At 37.3% G+C, this 14,559-nt stretch overlaps 1 protein-coding gene across 1 annotated transcript; it reads left to right on the forward strand.

The window, feature by feature from the left end:
• The first annotated feature begins 284 nt into the window (after positions 1–284).
• Positions 285–12,753, forward strand: pa2g4a (proliferation-associated 2G4, a). The gene is made up of 13 exons (XM_065293732.2): positions 285–488; positions 1,428–1,556; positions 1,700–1,805; positions 3,648–3,717; positions 4,421–4,513; positions 4,668–4,731; positions 4,978–5,056; positions 7,930–8,008; positions 8,761–8,894; positions 8,996–9,090; positions 9,182–9,309; positions 9,399–9,452; positions 11,654–12,753. The coding sequence occupies exons 1-13, from the start codon at positions 404–406 to the stop codon at positions 11,714–11,716; spliced, it is 1,179 nt and encodes a 392-aa protein (XP_065149804.1). The 5' UTR covers positions 285–403; the 3' UTR covers positions 11,717–12,753.
• Positions 12,754–14,559: the final 1,806 nt, after the last annotated feature.

Here is a 14,559-nt window from a genome sequence, read left to right on the forward strand (position 1 = left end):
TCATTCGCAGGTCCCATACGCAGGATGCATACGTCATCAAGCATGGTTTATTCCAGTTAACTGAGCATTGCATTCGCAAGTCATAAGCATATTATAACAATATACGATGAGCTAAGAATATCAGTCAACTTTATCATTAATAATATTCTGAAATAAGAATTTGACGTATGCAGCCTACAAATGCGACCTCTGGAGGATGCAGCCTTCCGTTTGTCAGATAGTTTTGGCGCCAGGTTCCATGTCGACGACGTCTTTGACGATCTGCGTGGTGGGCGGGGTCGCGCTGTGCGTGTAGAGGTCGTGGGCGGAGCGCGACGGTCCGTGGCGTGAACCGCTCTGTAGTAGCGTGACTGCCTGGTTTCTGCTCATCTGACAGAGAGACACTTCGGCAGCCGGCGCAACCATGTCCGACGACGAGCAGCAAGAGCAGACCATCGCCGAGGACCTGGTCGTGACCAAGTACAAGATGGGCGGTGACATCGCCAACCGTGAGTTTGACGTTTGAGTGATGGAGTCGGGCCTCCACGCTGCTCTCTCGTGCCATGTGTTGACGAGATGAGCCGCGTGGAGAGATCTAGTCCATCCCTCTGGCCTTAGGCCCTATAGAACTCTATGTACACCTGCCTAAAGGCATGTCTTTTTTTTAAATATACAAATGTAAACACTGTGCAGTGTGTTACAGATGGTATAGATAGAATCATGCTAATGCTAGCTAGCTTTAGCCCTAGGTGTATGTCATTTGGGCATTTGTGATAGTCTCAATGCCAGCTGTAAGGGGGTTAGTCATCAAAGGCATAGGTTACTGAGTTTGCAGTCTGGTCTATAGACTGAACAACTAGTAAAGTAGTCTAGAGATTCTACTGGAAATCTCTAGTATAGTGCACATTAGCTTTTGGCATATGTTTTCATCAAAAGTTACATTCAAATTATGCATTTATAAATCATTATATATGTTTTCTGGGGATCAAACCCATTCTGTATTGAACATACAGGAGCATTGTTTAGTAGCCTAGAGTAGCATACTATAGTATAGTATACAGTACTATTGTATAGTTGTCCAGATATGTAACTAATCTTTCTCATCTACTGGTAAGGGTGCATTTCTAATTTTAAGTTGACTTTATGCTGGTAGAGGGATGCTTTTGGACTTGGTTGTTGTGTTTTTTGCACTGTAGCCCTGTACTCATAAAGCTTCATTGATGGTTCAGTGGTTGGAACCGTTGGTTTCATCCCAAACTTTTTGTTAGTTCAGCTGATTTCTAAAGTAAGCATTATTGTTTGCACCTGCTCAGTGCATATCATCCATGTTTCGCCTTGGTTATGCAGAATTTCAGCAACAATTTAAATTAACTTTATTTATTCCTTACAGTTAAATGAATATCAACAAGCCCATATCTTATTTTGTTTACATTTTCTCTCTCTTACAGAGGCACTAAAGGTGGTCATCGATGCAGCCAAGCCCGGAGCATCAGTTCTCAGCCTTTGTGAAAAGGGAGATGCTTTCATCATGGCAGAGACCGGAAAGGTCTTCAAGAAGGAGAAGGATATGAAGAAAGGTGAGATGATGGGTGTTGTATTAAAGTCTGGACGATCTAGATTTGGCTAAATGCTTGTGGTTCTTATAAAGATGATGATCTCTTTCCTTGCATATGATTCGCATTATATTTTGTTGAAGATCGGTGGTTGTCCTTTCTTGCAGGCATTGCGTTCCCAACCAGTGTGTCAGTCAATAACTGTGTCTGCCACTTCTCTCCCCTGAAGAGTGATCCAGACTACATGCTGAAAGACGGAGATTTGGTCAAAATGTAGGCACAACCCCCTTCACCAGTTCGTCTGTGCTTTGTCTAACCTCACCATTTCTCTTCCCACCTGTTCTTCTCCCTTGTTGAATTCACTACTCTTCCTCTTACTGGCCTGAAATCTGTACTTCCCATCTTGTCTGGAGTATTTCCCTACTGTGTCCCTCAGTGACATCCCAGTCTTTGTGTCTTTCCGACTGTCTTCCTGCTTGTTCCCTTGTTTTATTGTGAATCACCAATGCAAGTGTGCATGTAACTGTCACAGTTAATATTTGTACTTGTTTATTCTGCAGTGCGAAGCTGTGACTTGTTTTTTTAAGTTAAAAACATGAAAACGGACCTATTAGCTTTCTAAATAAGCATTTGGACTTAAAATTCTTTTAGTGCTGTAATTTATGTAGTTATATAAGTGTAATAAAGTTTACTTTTAGGTCTGACTCAATTCTAGTATGGATGCTCACTTTTAATAACTCCATACTTGGCTAACTCTTATGCGAATATTCGGTTTGTGTAAAGCTAGAACTATAGTTTTTATGCATACTCATGTGTACTGTGCATGTTATGCAAATTTCATCATCAAAATAGTACGCGTGCACCGTATACTCACAGCCGAATTTTTGTGACCGTGCGCACTTTGTGCACGTTTTTTATTCAATGGCATACAGGAGAACATAGTATGTATCCCAGGAAATGCACTGCATTTTGTCGCAATGTGTGTGTATACGTATGAGTCAAATAAACTATACTTTGCAAGGCTGTGCGTTCGACTTTGTACGTATTGCGTACATTTGCATTCTCAAATAAACAAACTATACCCCCAGCTTTACTTGCTCTAGATTACTTGTAGTATTAGTTGCACCTCACCACGTCATTAGTTGCGTAATGCAAATAAATACAATGCGCAGCGAAAGGTGATAAGGACTCCCATCACTTACCAGGTAGTCCAAGCTATCTCCTTTTTTGTCCTGTCTCTGTATGAATAAAAAGTTGTCATACATTTCGGGGTGGGCACCCAGACCGCTACAATAATGCTTTCCTCCATTTTTTTGATACAACCAATAAGCTTTTTGCTGACCGGCTTGTGCGACAATGCATCATGCGAATAACCTGCTCGAATGATTTTTTTTTTTTGCTTGTGCAGAAGACTTAATTGCGCCAACGAACAATGTTCGCCTCAGTCACGTCTAGGGATGCATAACGATTAATTGCGATTAATCTATAGCAGAATAAAGTTTTTTGTTTACAACATATATGTATATAATAACTGTATATAATATTTATGTATATGTAAATATGCACACATGCATGTTAAATTTTAAGAAAAAAAATATATTTATATGTAATATAAATTATGCTTAAATATACAAATGTATATACGCATGTAAACATTTCTTGAATATACATGCATGTGTGTGCATTTATCTATACAAAGTTATTATACACAATACCCCCACACACACATATATAAAAACTTTTATTCTGCTATAGATTAATCGCGATTAATCATTATGCATCCCTGCAAGGTATAAATTGTCTAGTTTAAGCGTTTATGCGTCATTCATGTCTCTCTGTGCGAATTTGTGTCTTTTTGCATGTTTGCATTGACTTTGTATGTAATCTTTTTGTGCAAATAATTAAATCCGCTTTTGCTGTGCACACCATTAATAGTATTTTATTCATTTGAAGATGAAAGTTTCTTGTAGTTTGTCAATTTGTAGTTTATCTTCCCTAAAGTTCTGTCCTGACCAGACTGTTATTTTGAATAAACCTAGGTGTCCGTATGTCGTTCTGTAAAAAACTCAGTTCTTTTTCCATTTTAACTCGTACATTTTTCCTTAATCTCAACAGTGATCTAGGAGTACACGTTGATGGTTTCATCTCCAACGTGGCCCACAGTTTTATTGTAGGAGCTACTAAGGTGTGTTTGCCTGCATGTTTTTGATATTCATATACAAATTAAAATGGCACTTCAAAGTAGGGATGCACCGATACCACTTTTTTGGAGTACGAGTACTTGCATTTCAGTACTTGCCGATACCGAGTACTTAATTAAAAAACATGTTTTAAATTGACAGGTAACAGCTTAAGTCATATAATTTAACAAAAAAAAAACAAAGGACTAGTTTTCCAGTTTGTTATAACCTCTGCCCCTTTGGACAACACAAGAGGCATTAACCCCTTACACGCCGCTCAAACATAATCATTTCTCAGACCGTGGAATCGATTCCAGGTATCGGGGGACTTTTAACGAGTACTCTAGAAAATGTGGTATTGAGGCCGATACCCAAAACCAGTATCGGTGCATCCCTACCTCAAAGAGATCATTTATCTATTAAGTTATTATATGGCAGCCTGGAATGCTTCTTTCTCATTGGTCAATCGCTGCTATTTTGTTTCATGACGGTTAAACTGTATGAATGACTATTCCCTCAGCAACTGATGTGTATTACACAGTTGTGTCTCTCGCATCACTTCATGGTTTCTTGTTTAATAGAATATAATAATGTAAATCCATATTGTTGGTTGTTGTCACTACCTCTTATAGAGGATCTCGAAATGAATGAAGTCTGACCATCTTCTCATCGTCTCATCTTATGTGTTGTGGTATTATAACATTCTAGGAAGCGCCTGTGAAAGGAAGGAAAGCTGATGTCATCAAAGCAGCACACATGTGCGCGGAGGCTGCTCTCCGTCTTGTAAAACCTGGCAACCAGGTTAGTATATGTAGTAAACTTGGACGAGAGTTTGAACAAAAGCTTGACCCCCACCCAGCTGCAGTGAACATATGGCTAACATTCACAGTAATTGTTGTTTTTTTTCTTGTGTGAAGTCTTTTATCTTCTCTTCTTGTTCTGTTTATCTTTGTAGAACACACAGGTCACCGAGGCCTGGGCCAAGATTGCCCAATCATTCAAGTGCACCCCTATTGAAGGTGAGTCATTGCTATTTTTTCCAATGGAATGGTCTCATTACTATTAAAAACACCAACTTTATCCATGAAGAGAGTTTGGTATCATCACATTATTAAAGGGACGTTCCACTTTATTTGAAAACATGCTCATTTTCCAGCTCCCCTAGAGTTAAACATTTGATTCTTAAAATTTTGGAATCCATTCAGCTGATCCCCGGGTCTGGTGGTACCACTTTTTATTTACCTTTTTGTTCACCTCTTTGACAGGCATGCTTTCCCATCAGCTCAAACAACATGTTATTGATGGAGAGAAGACTATAATCCAGAACCCTTCAGATCAACAACGGTATGAACAAGACCGACCAAAAAAATTTATAGAAAAAATTAACTACTATGGATTTGGTTCCATTTTGATCTTGAAGCTACATACAATTTGTAATAAACGAGTGAGACTGTAATACGCCTTATTCAGTCTGCCGCCATGTTGATTCCAAATCGAGGCTGTGAAGGATGGACGTCCAGAGCTTGCGCATTAAACTTATTGTTTTTTGTCTGGATGCTGCTCATTCAACCATCAGAAAATACATCGTTTTACAAATTTCCACAGGGCAAAGAACCTCAGAAACCATGAATTGTTAAATTTACAAGGGACCTAATATGAGATTTATTTACCTTTCTTTAAAACACCAATATCCTATACAATATTTTATACAACAACTCCAGTTTGTATAGATCATAATAGGTTTTCCCATGTATTTTCTCAATAATGTTTTTTTTTTTTTAGACTTGAACATTGACTTAATAACACGTGATTGACATGATAACAAGCTATTTACGTGATAGTTCGTTGTGCAGGTATTGTTAAAGGAAAAACCACATATGAAGCCCCAAAGTTGTGTATTAATGCTATTTAGTTAGAAATGAATCCTGCTTCTGTTGATTCCAGTCATTGTGCTTAAAAAACATACAGAAGGAAGTTTTTAATGTATTCATGCCTTGGGTTTTTGTGATCTATACAAATTGGAGATATGTACTCTTTTATAGGACTATTTTATAAAATAATTAATTAAATTATAAAATAATTAATTAAATTATAAAATAAAAAATAAAATAAAAAATATGTCCCAAATTTGAAAATGAAATGCTAAAATAAAAATTAAAACATTATATTAAATTATTTCATTTTTAACGTGATGAAGCATCATTCCGGCCAAATTGAAAAATTAAATTAATTTGATGATTTGACATTTCATTTTCAATATAATCTTGAGTCAAGACTGACAATATTAAAATAAAAAGGCAAGCTTGAAAAGGAATCTGTAAATACATTTTTTAAAAGGCTTTTTATTCCTGCCCAGCTCCATGCACAGAGGGTAGACGCACATTTCACCGTGACAGCGCCACCCGGCACTCGTTGGCCAGTACAATCGACACAGTAGCTTATCTGTACAGATGTGAAGCTAAGATTCATTCAAACAGTCGCTAAGTTTGGTTAAATGGGTCTAAAAGTCGCTAGATGTAGCAATAAGGTCGCTAAGTTGGCAAGCAACACAGTCACTGAGTTGGCAACACTGCTTCAGCCAATCCCCTTTTTTAAGCAAGTAAGCCCCACCCACTGATTAACATTGAATTTGCATACAAGTTGAAAATAAAATGAAACACGAAAATGAAAAAGAAAAACAGAACATAAAATTAAAACTGAACTTTACATTTTAATTTTGTCCCTATTATTGCTTGGGCATGAATAAAAAGCCTTTTAAAAATTGTTTTTACAAATTCCTTTTCAAGCTTGCCTTTTTATTTTATTTTGCGATTTTATTTTATAATTTAATTATTTTTTTTATAATTTAATGAATTCTTTTATTAATTAATTTTAAAAAGTCCAAAAATACCTTCCATACTATATTAGTGTTTCAAAGAAAAATAAGCATGCTTACAACATTAGAAATGGGTGATTAGCCAACAAAACGGATATTATGTACATAATGTGCTATTTTCCTCTCAAATTAGGTCATGTGTCCCTTCTTATTTTTAAAAAAATTCATGTTTTCTGAGGTTCTTTGTCATGTAGTGTAGAAATTTGTCAAATTATGTATTCTCTGTGTTTTAATGGCTGGAAGACCAGCATCCTGATACTAAACAATGGGTTTAAGGGGAAAGTTCGGATAAAAATTATATATAACCTTCAAAGGTGGTTTTTGGGTGTTCAGCATTTATTTTATTAACAACATTAACTCATTTTTTACATATAATTGATTTCTTTATGCGTTTAATTAATAAACAATCGGTATCGGCCTTTCTCGTGCTATTGCCGATATGCCGATGGTTTCAAATTCATCAAAAATCGGCCGATAAATATCGGCAGCCGATACATCGGTGCATCACTATTAAAAACTTCCGGTCATGGCGCCATCTTAGTATCCGCATTTAGGAGAGAGTATTAGCGTAGTGTACGCACTTTTCTTAGTGAAGGATGACAAATGTGAAGGCACAGCGCAGCAGTAGAGAACCCTCCGCAAACTGCGTACACTCTCATCTGAATGCGGACGTGACTAAGATGGCATTACTGGTAGTTAGTTTTTTTTGTTTCTAAAGTTTTAAATATGGATTTTTCTATGAAAAAACCACATGGATAAGGTCTTTATCCCCTGGAGCCGGTTGGATTACTTTTATGAAGGATGAATGCACATTTTTTGGACTTTAAGGAGGTGGACCCTGTATCTTTACATTTTAACAACAGAAAGATATTTAGGATATTTCTAAAATAACTGAAACTGTGTTCGTCTGAAAAATGATGGACACATGCATCTCGAATGGCTTGGGGGTGAGTAAATCATGGGTTTAATATCATTTTTGGCCGAACTATCCCTTTAAAGTGCACGCTCTGAATGTCCATCCCTCACAGCCTCGTTTTGGAATCATTGTGGCGGCAGGCTGAATAAGGCGCATACCGGTAAGTAGTGCATGCTAAGATATGCATCACTATTAATTATTACTCGTATGTGAATTTAAAACAACTTGTTACGTGTCACTTACCAAATGCCGTCCCCTTGTGTCTGAAGAAAAAGTTGAATTAAACAACTTTTATAATCAATTCGAAGTATAGATTGTTAAAATGTCCAAATTATACTAAATTGTGTTCAAAGTGCTCTTTAGGATGCATAATAATAAATGTTTATATCAGTTTGTTTACTGGTTTTTGTTTGCATCTCGTAACAGGAAGGACCATGAAAAGGCAGAGTTTGAGGTTCATGAAGTGTATGCAGTGGATGTGCTGATCAGCACAGGAGAAGGAAAGGTAATCACAATCTTATGCGGCTTTAGGGGACGTTTACACAGCGACATTTTCAAGTGAAACTGGTGAACTTATTTTCCATTTTTGAGTTTCTTTAAACACATACCTTTTAAAGACGACTTACAAAGTGCTGCTTTTTTAAAACAACGCTTTGTTTTCAAAGAAAATTTGAATCTGTGATAATGGTGACATCATGCGCATGTGTTCATTTAGTCACATGCATATGTGTAACCAAAACGACAATGGCAGCCTACGTAGAAATAAAAGTCTTATCTAACAAATCCATTAATCATTTTCTAAAAATAAAAATATATAAACATTTTAACAACACATGCTCTTCTTACACTGGCTCTGCAATGCAAGTCCACAACTTCTCGCATTTCGTATTGGTGTTGAAAAAAGTACAGATCCAGTGTCTCTACAAGTCGAACATGCAAAGACAAAGTCAAGCGCTCTTTAAAAATAAATAAATGAAAGGTTAAACAACAATATCGGACGTTTTGAAGTTGGAGGACCTGGCACACATAATACAGGGTTTTGATTCATCCATGTAAGCAGGTGTCTTTTTACCAAAAATTCAAAATTAAAATGATTAAAAAACGCAAAGGAAAACTTTTCTTTACATAATTGTCATGTAAATGTAGCCCAAGTAAAAACATGGGTTTGCATTAAATCTGTATATATCTATATCTCCTAATAAGTTAACTAAATGTTTAGTATTGTAATATTTTATATGCACGTGATGTCTTCTTCAGGCAAGAGATGGAGGGCAGAGAACAACCATCTACAAACGGGACCCCAGTAAGCAGTATGGACTAAAGATGAAGACCTCTAGGATGTTCTTCAGTGAAGTTGAGAGACGCTTTGATGCCATGCCTTTCACTCTTAGGTACCTGGCTTTTGTATTTTAAAAAATTTGGCCACTTGTTATTTCAGGAACTATTCACATTTCAATGATTTAGCTTGACGTGAATGAAACTTGTCTTTCAGGGCGTTTGAGGATGAAGCGAAAGCTCGATTGGGAGTGGTGGAGTGTGCCAAACACGAGCTACTTCAGCCGTTTAGTGTACTACATGAAAAAGAAGGTAAGTCTCTCTATCGATGCCCCCATTTTGTTTTATTTTTTAAAATTTTCTATACCTGCTAAACCACCTCTATATCTTTCTCTCTCTTTAGGCGAGTTTGTGGCTCAGTTTAAGTTCACAGTGCTGCTGATGGCCAACGGGCCTCTGAGAATCACCAGTGGACCATTTGAAGCCGACCTCTACAAGTCCGAATATGATGTAGAAGATCCCGAACTCAAGGTATGTTACCGTCATCTCTTCTGTATAATTTGAACATTTAAATGTTTTCCTGCAGTCTGATGTTTTGGTCTTTGTGGATTTTATTACAGTCTCTGATACAAAGTTCTGCAAGTCGCAAAGCACAGAAGAAGAAGAAAAAGAAGGTAAAGGTTATTGATTAAAGCTTACAGTTTACAAAAAATATGATCTCTCTTGACAAAAAGGCAATATAATATACATAACCAAATTAACAATGGTCTATAAAGATTTGTTACCTTAGAATGAGGCGCTTTTATCTATATACAACGTGGGGCTCTAAATTGAAGTCACCATTTCGTACCATCATGTTTACCGTAGCTGCTAGGGATGTGCATCTCCATAACTGAGTCCGATGCGATAAGCATCTCTATGCATAGCCTACGATAGGATACATTAAAGATACATATGAAGCAGCTACAGATGCGATTCACCCCTTTACGATGCAGTGCGGCCCGATGCAATAAAAAAAAATAATGCTATGCAATTTAATAAGGAACACTTAAAACAGTTTTTGTGTCAGTTTTGTAAGCACAACACATTTAAACAATCTTAAAATATTGGTCAGTTTCTAAATAAAAAGTTTAGCACAAGTGCGCATATTTATGCGGGGGACGCATTTTTTCAAATACGCTGCACTTTCACAGCATAAATTTCAGATTTCCATGCACAAAATATGCGGGGCTTGCATGATTTCACAATCGCCGCATTTCATTGCAAATATCACAAATCTTAGCAGAAAGTTGAAAAATGTAGCATTTAAAGCTGGAAACAGTTTTTGCAAGTTCCTGCAGTTTTTGCAAGTTCTCGCATTTCATCGCATAAAAGTGCATAAATATCCAAATAATATATTTATATCCATAAATATATTACATTGCATTTTTTAAGAAAACGTGCTGCAAGATTAAGGATTTTTGTCCGCATCATCACCAAAAAAACTCTTATTTTTTACCAATGTAGTATGTTAGGAACGATGCATTGCAATGCAGATGCTAGATCGTATCCGATTGCAGTTGCTAGATCGCATCCGATTGCAGTTGCTAGATCGCATCCGATGCAGTTGCTAGATCGCATCCGATGCAGTTGCTAGATCGCATCCGATGCACCAAGCTAGATCGCATCCGATGCACCAAGCTAAATCGCATCCGATGCACCAGGCTAGATCGCATCCGATGCACCAGGCTAGATCGCATCCGATGCACCAGGCTAGATCGCATCCGATGCACCGTGCTAGATCGCATCCGATGCACCGTGCTAGATCGCATCCGATGCACCGTGCTAGATCGCATCCGATGCACCGTGCTAGATCGCATCCGATGCACCGTGCTAGACCGCATCCGATGCACCGTGCTAGACCGCATCCGATGCACCGTGCTAGACCGCATCCGATGCACCGTGCTAGACCGCATCCGATGCACCGTGCTAGACCGCATCCGATGCACCGTGCTAGACCGCATCCGATGCACCGTGCTAGACCGCATCCGATGCACCGTGCTAGACCGCATCCGATGCACCGTGCTAGACCGCATCCGATGCACCGTGCTAGACCGCATCCGATGCACCGTGCTAGACCGCATCCGATGCACCGTGCTAGACCGCATCCGATGCACCGTGCTAGACCGCATCCGATGCACCGTGCTAGACCGCATCCGATGCACCGTGCTAGACCGCATCCGATGCACCGTGCTAGACCGCATCCGATGCACCGTGCTAGACCGCATCCGATGCACCGTGCTAGACCGCATCCGATGCACCGTGCTAGACCGCATCCGATGCACCGTGCTAGACCGCATCCGATGCACCGTGCTAGACCGCATCCGATGCACCGTGCTAGACCGCATCCGATGCACCGTGCTAGACCGCATCCGATGCACCGTGCTAGACCGCATCCGATGCACCGTGCTAGACAGGGAATTTTCCCATCCCTAGTAGCTTCACTATGTGTTTCAAAAAGGGAGGGGTGAGTTGTGGACTGAGCCATTGGTTGCAATTCACAGTCTCACGCTAGATGGTGCTAAAAATCTACGTACTGGACCAATGTATTAGTGGTGCACTGTTACAAAATTTCTGTGCCAATAAAGATATCTGATTACTTGAAAAGACATCTGCTGAAAGCAATTAATTTGTTTTTTATTACTTGTTTCAATTTATTACAAGATATAATCTGCCTTGATCACCGGCTGTTTTTAAACAACCGGCCGATGTCGGATAGTAGAAAATTGCTTTTATTTGCCAGTACAGAATATAGGCCGATGCATCCCCAAATTGTATGTTATTTCATTATATCAGTCAGTAATTTATTTCCTCTGTGATTTATTGTGTTTTATAGGCCTCCAAAACAGCAGAGAATGCTACAGGTCAACCAGTTGCAAATGAAGTTGCAGCAAACTAAGAGGCGACACAACACTCATGACACCCTGAAAGAGCAAAAACCTCAACATTTCAGTCTTGCCCCATTGTTTTAAGCTCTTCCTCGAGAGTCCTTGTTAAAACCTTGTGTGTGTGTGTGTTTCTGCCGCCTCCGGTTGTGGAGAAATGTGTCATTTAGATTTGGACTCCCAGGTTGAGTGCAACAAATTTGTACTTTTCATAATAAATCTATTTACTCTTTTGAAGCACTCGGTTTACATTTGACAACTGGAATGCAATGCCTTTTTCAAAATGTAATTAAAAAGACTTCGCAATTCTTTTGTAGAGTTGCGTTTTTCACAAAATGTATTGTTTACTTCATGAAATCTTGTGTTTGGCACAAAGTTTAATTTGAAACTTTATTAGACTACATGCGATTTAGTCATTTAGAGTCTGAAGGCCAATTCAATGCAGGTTTTTCTCAAACAAAATGAAATCTAAAGACAACTTAATATTAGCTTATGTTTGTAGCTCATTCCCTACACACTGACTTTTTAATGAAATTGTGGTTAATTGGTTTTAAAAATACATATCAAGATGTATTAACTGAAGTAATATTACAAAGTCAGACTTAATAAAAGTTTGATTAATGGGTCTGATTTACACTAAGCTGGTATAACTCACTAACCTGCTTAAACTGAACTAAGAGGTCCATAACTCCCACTTGCTACGCCAAGGCCAACACCATCACTTTTATTTTACTTTTATAAAGCAACTGATCTGGAATATTCAGCTCAAGTGAATTTGAAAAGGCTTCAAGTGAAATTTCAATACATTTAGTTGAGGTATTGCAGGAGATGTGATAGGAAAAGGCTCTTTAGGTTTAGTTGAGGTTGCATGAGTAAATCCTATGGAATGTTGGTAATTGGGATGAACAGATTTTTGCTAATTTTATGTAATTCCTGGATTGCAACTTCGAACAATTTATGTGGGAGAGAAAGAAGTCTTGTTTTTGTAGTATAAACCAAAATGTGGGATTATTTTACATATATCAAAATAAAACAACTTAGTTTTTCTTTACTGTTGTCAATAATTGTTGTCAATAATTATTCTACAATTTTTACGATATTTGTCATGCATTGTAAATTTGTATATTAAACATTAGTAATTAATCTATAAATCAGGTATGAAGAAAGATGTAAATAATCTGTAAATTTAATAGAATTATTGTCTTTAGTGCAATAGTTTTTATACATCATAACCATAAAATATTAACCGTGATGCTGTCCACAGAGGGCGCTGTGCGGTCAGATGATCAAATTCCAACCATGGTATCATGGAGATATTTACTTACCTTACCTTAAAACATATGGTTAAGGATAATAAAATCGATAAATACTAAAAAGACAGCATAATACAGCATGGTCAAACAAACAGACACAAAATATATCCTGAAAATATTAGATTTTCCCCCTCAGGAGTTTACATCAAGTTCATGTCTGATTAAATGAAGTATCAAATATTAAGATATCAAATAACTTGCCTTTTTTATTGAATAGTTTTATTATTGTTATATTTTATTATATATATGGTTAATACGGCGTTTATTTGGCTTAGTTGGTAGTGCATTGCGTTAGCATGGGTTAGATCCAGAGAAACTCATGTACTGATTAAAAGTAGCACTGTCTAAATTTCGCAGGCTGGTGAAAACATGTTATCAGATGTTTTCCCAAAACTGGCAATTTTGTGTCTTATGAAAATTTTATGTCAGTTCATAATTTCCCTTACCATTGTGAAATGTCATCTAAGTTTTAGAAAGAGTAACACTAAAGAACCTGATTTGATTTTAGATGGAATAAGCATATTTACCAAAAAATGTCATAATAAGCATATACAAAATTCTTCAGAATAAAACACATAACGTTCCTAAATGTAAATTTTATTGGGCATCCTTTATTGAATTTATAGACTGGGATGAAGCCTGGCTGTTACCTCATAAGTACTGCATTCCCAGACCAAAAAAGTTCATTTTAAGATCTTACATAAAATCCTGGGAATGATACCTTGGCAAAATATATGACTGTTGACAGTTCTTGCTCATTTTCTGGGAATAAAGATGAAACACTGATCCATTTATTTTTCCAATGTGACAAACTCAAAACTTTTGGAAACATTTAAATCTTCATTTAAGGAAGCACCTTGATACCTTCAAATCCTTTTAGTTAAAAGACAGATTTTTTATTATGAAGGCACAAATAATATCCTAATGAATTACATTGTTATTTTTTATTTTGTTTGGATATGTTTTATTCATAAACAAAAAATATCTAACAAGCAAATCCCAAAAAAAGTGACAGATTTTTTTTAAATATTATGATGATTTATTATATAATCAAATATTTGATTTATTTTTTCTCTTCCCTTATCTTATTTTATTTGTGAAACTTTACATGTATATTTTGTGTTCTATCTATTTACTTTGCCTGTCTGTTTAATGTTTGATGCATTATAAAAATAAACGTACTGCTAAAAAGTAGAGATTGAATGTATTGTCGCTTTGGATAAAATGCATAAATGTAAAGATAAAAATGTATTTCAACAGACGAATAATTCAAAGTGTAATATTTATCAAGTTTATAATAAATTTCAGGACATGCCCCGCCCACTTTTGTAACGTATTTCATGTTTTTGCTTTTCTACCAATGTATTTCTATGGGTCCAGCTCACGCTGTAAGAAAGCTTGGATGAACAATCACTTTTGTCAGGGGGTGTAATGCTAACAAACCAATAGCTCGTGGTCAAGGACCGATACAATCCAATCGCCGGTCCAAAAGGGATGCGGTGGGCGTGGCTGAGGGGCGGGCACAGACACAGTGCGGTGCTGAG

The sequence above is a fragment of the Paramisgurnus dabryanus genome, chromosome 7 (genome assembly GCF_030506205.2).
Source record: "Paramisgurnus dabryanus chromosome 7, PD_genome_1.1, whole genome shotgun sequence".
Taxonomy (NCBI): Eukaryota; Metazoa; Chordata; class Actinopteri; order Cypriniformes; family Cobitidae; genus Paramisgurnus; species Paramisgurnus dabryanus.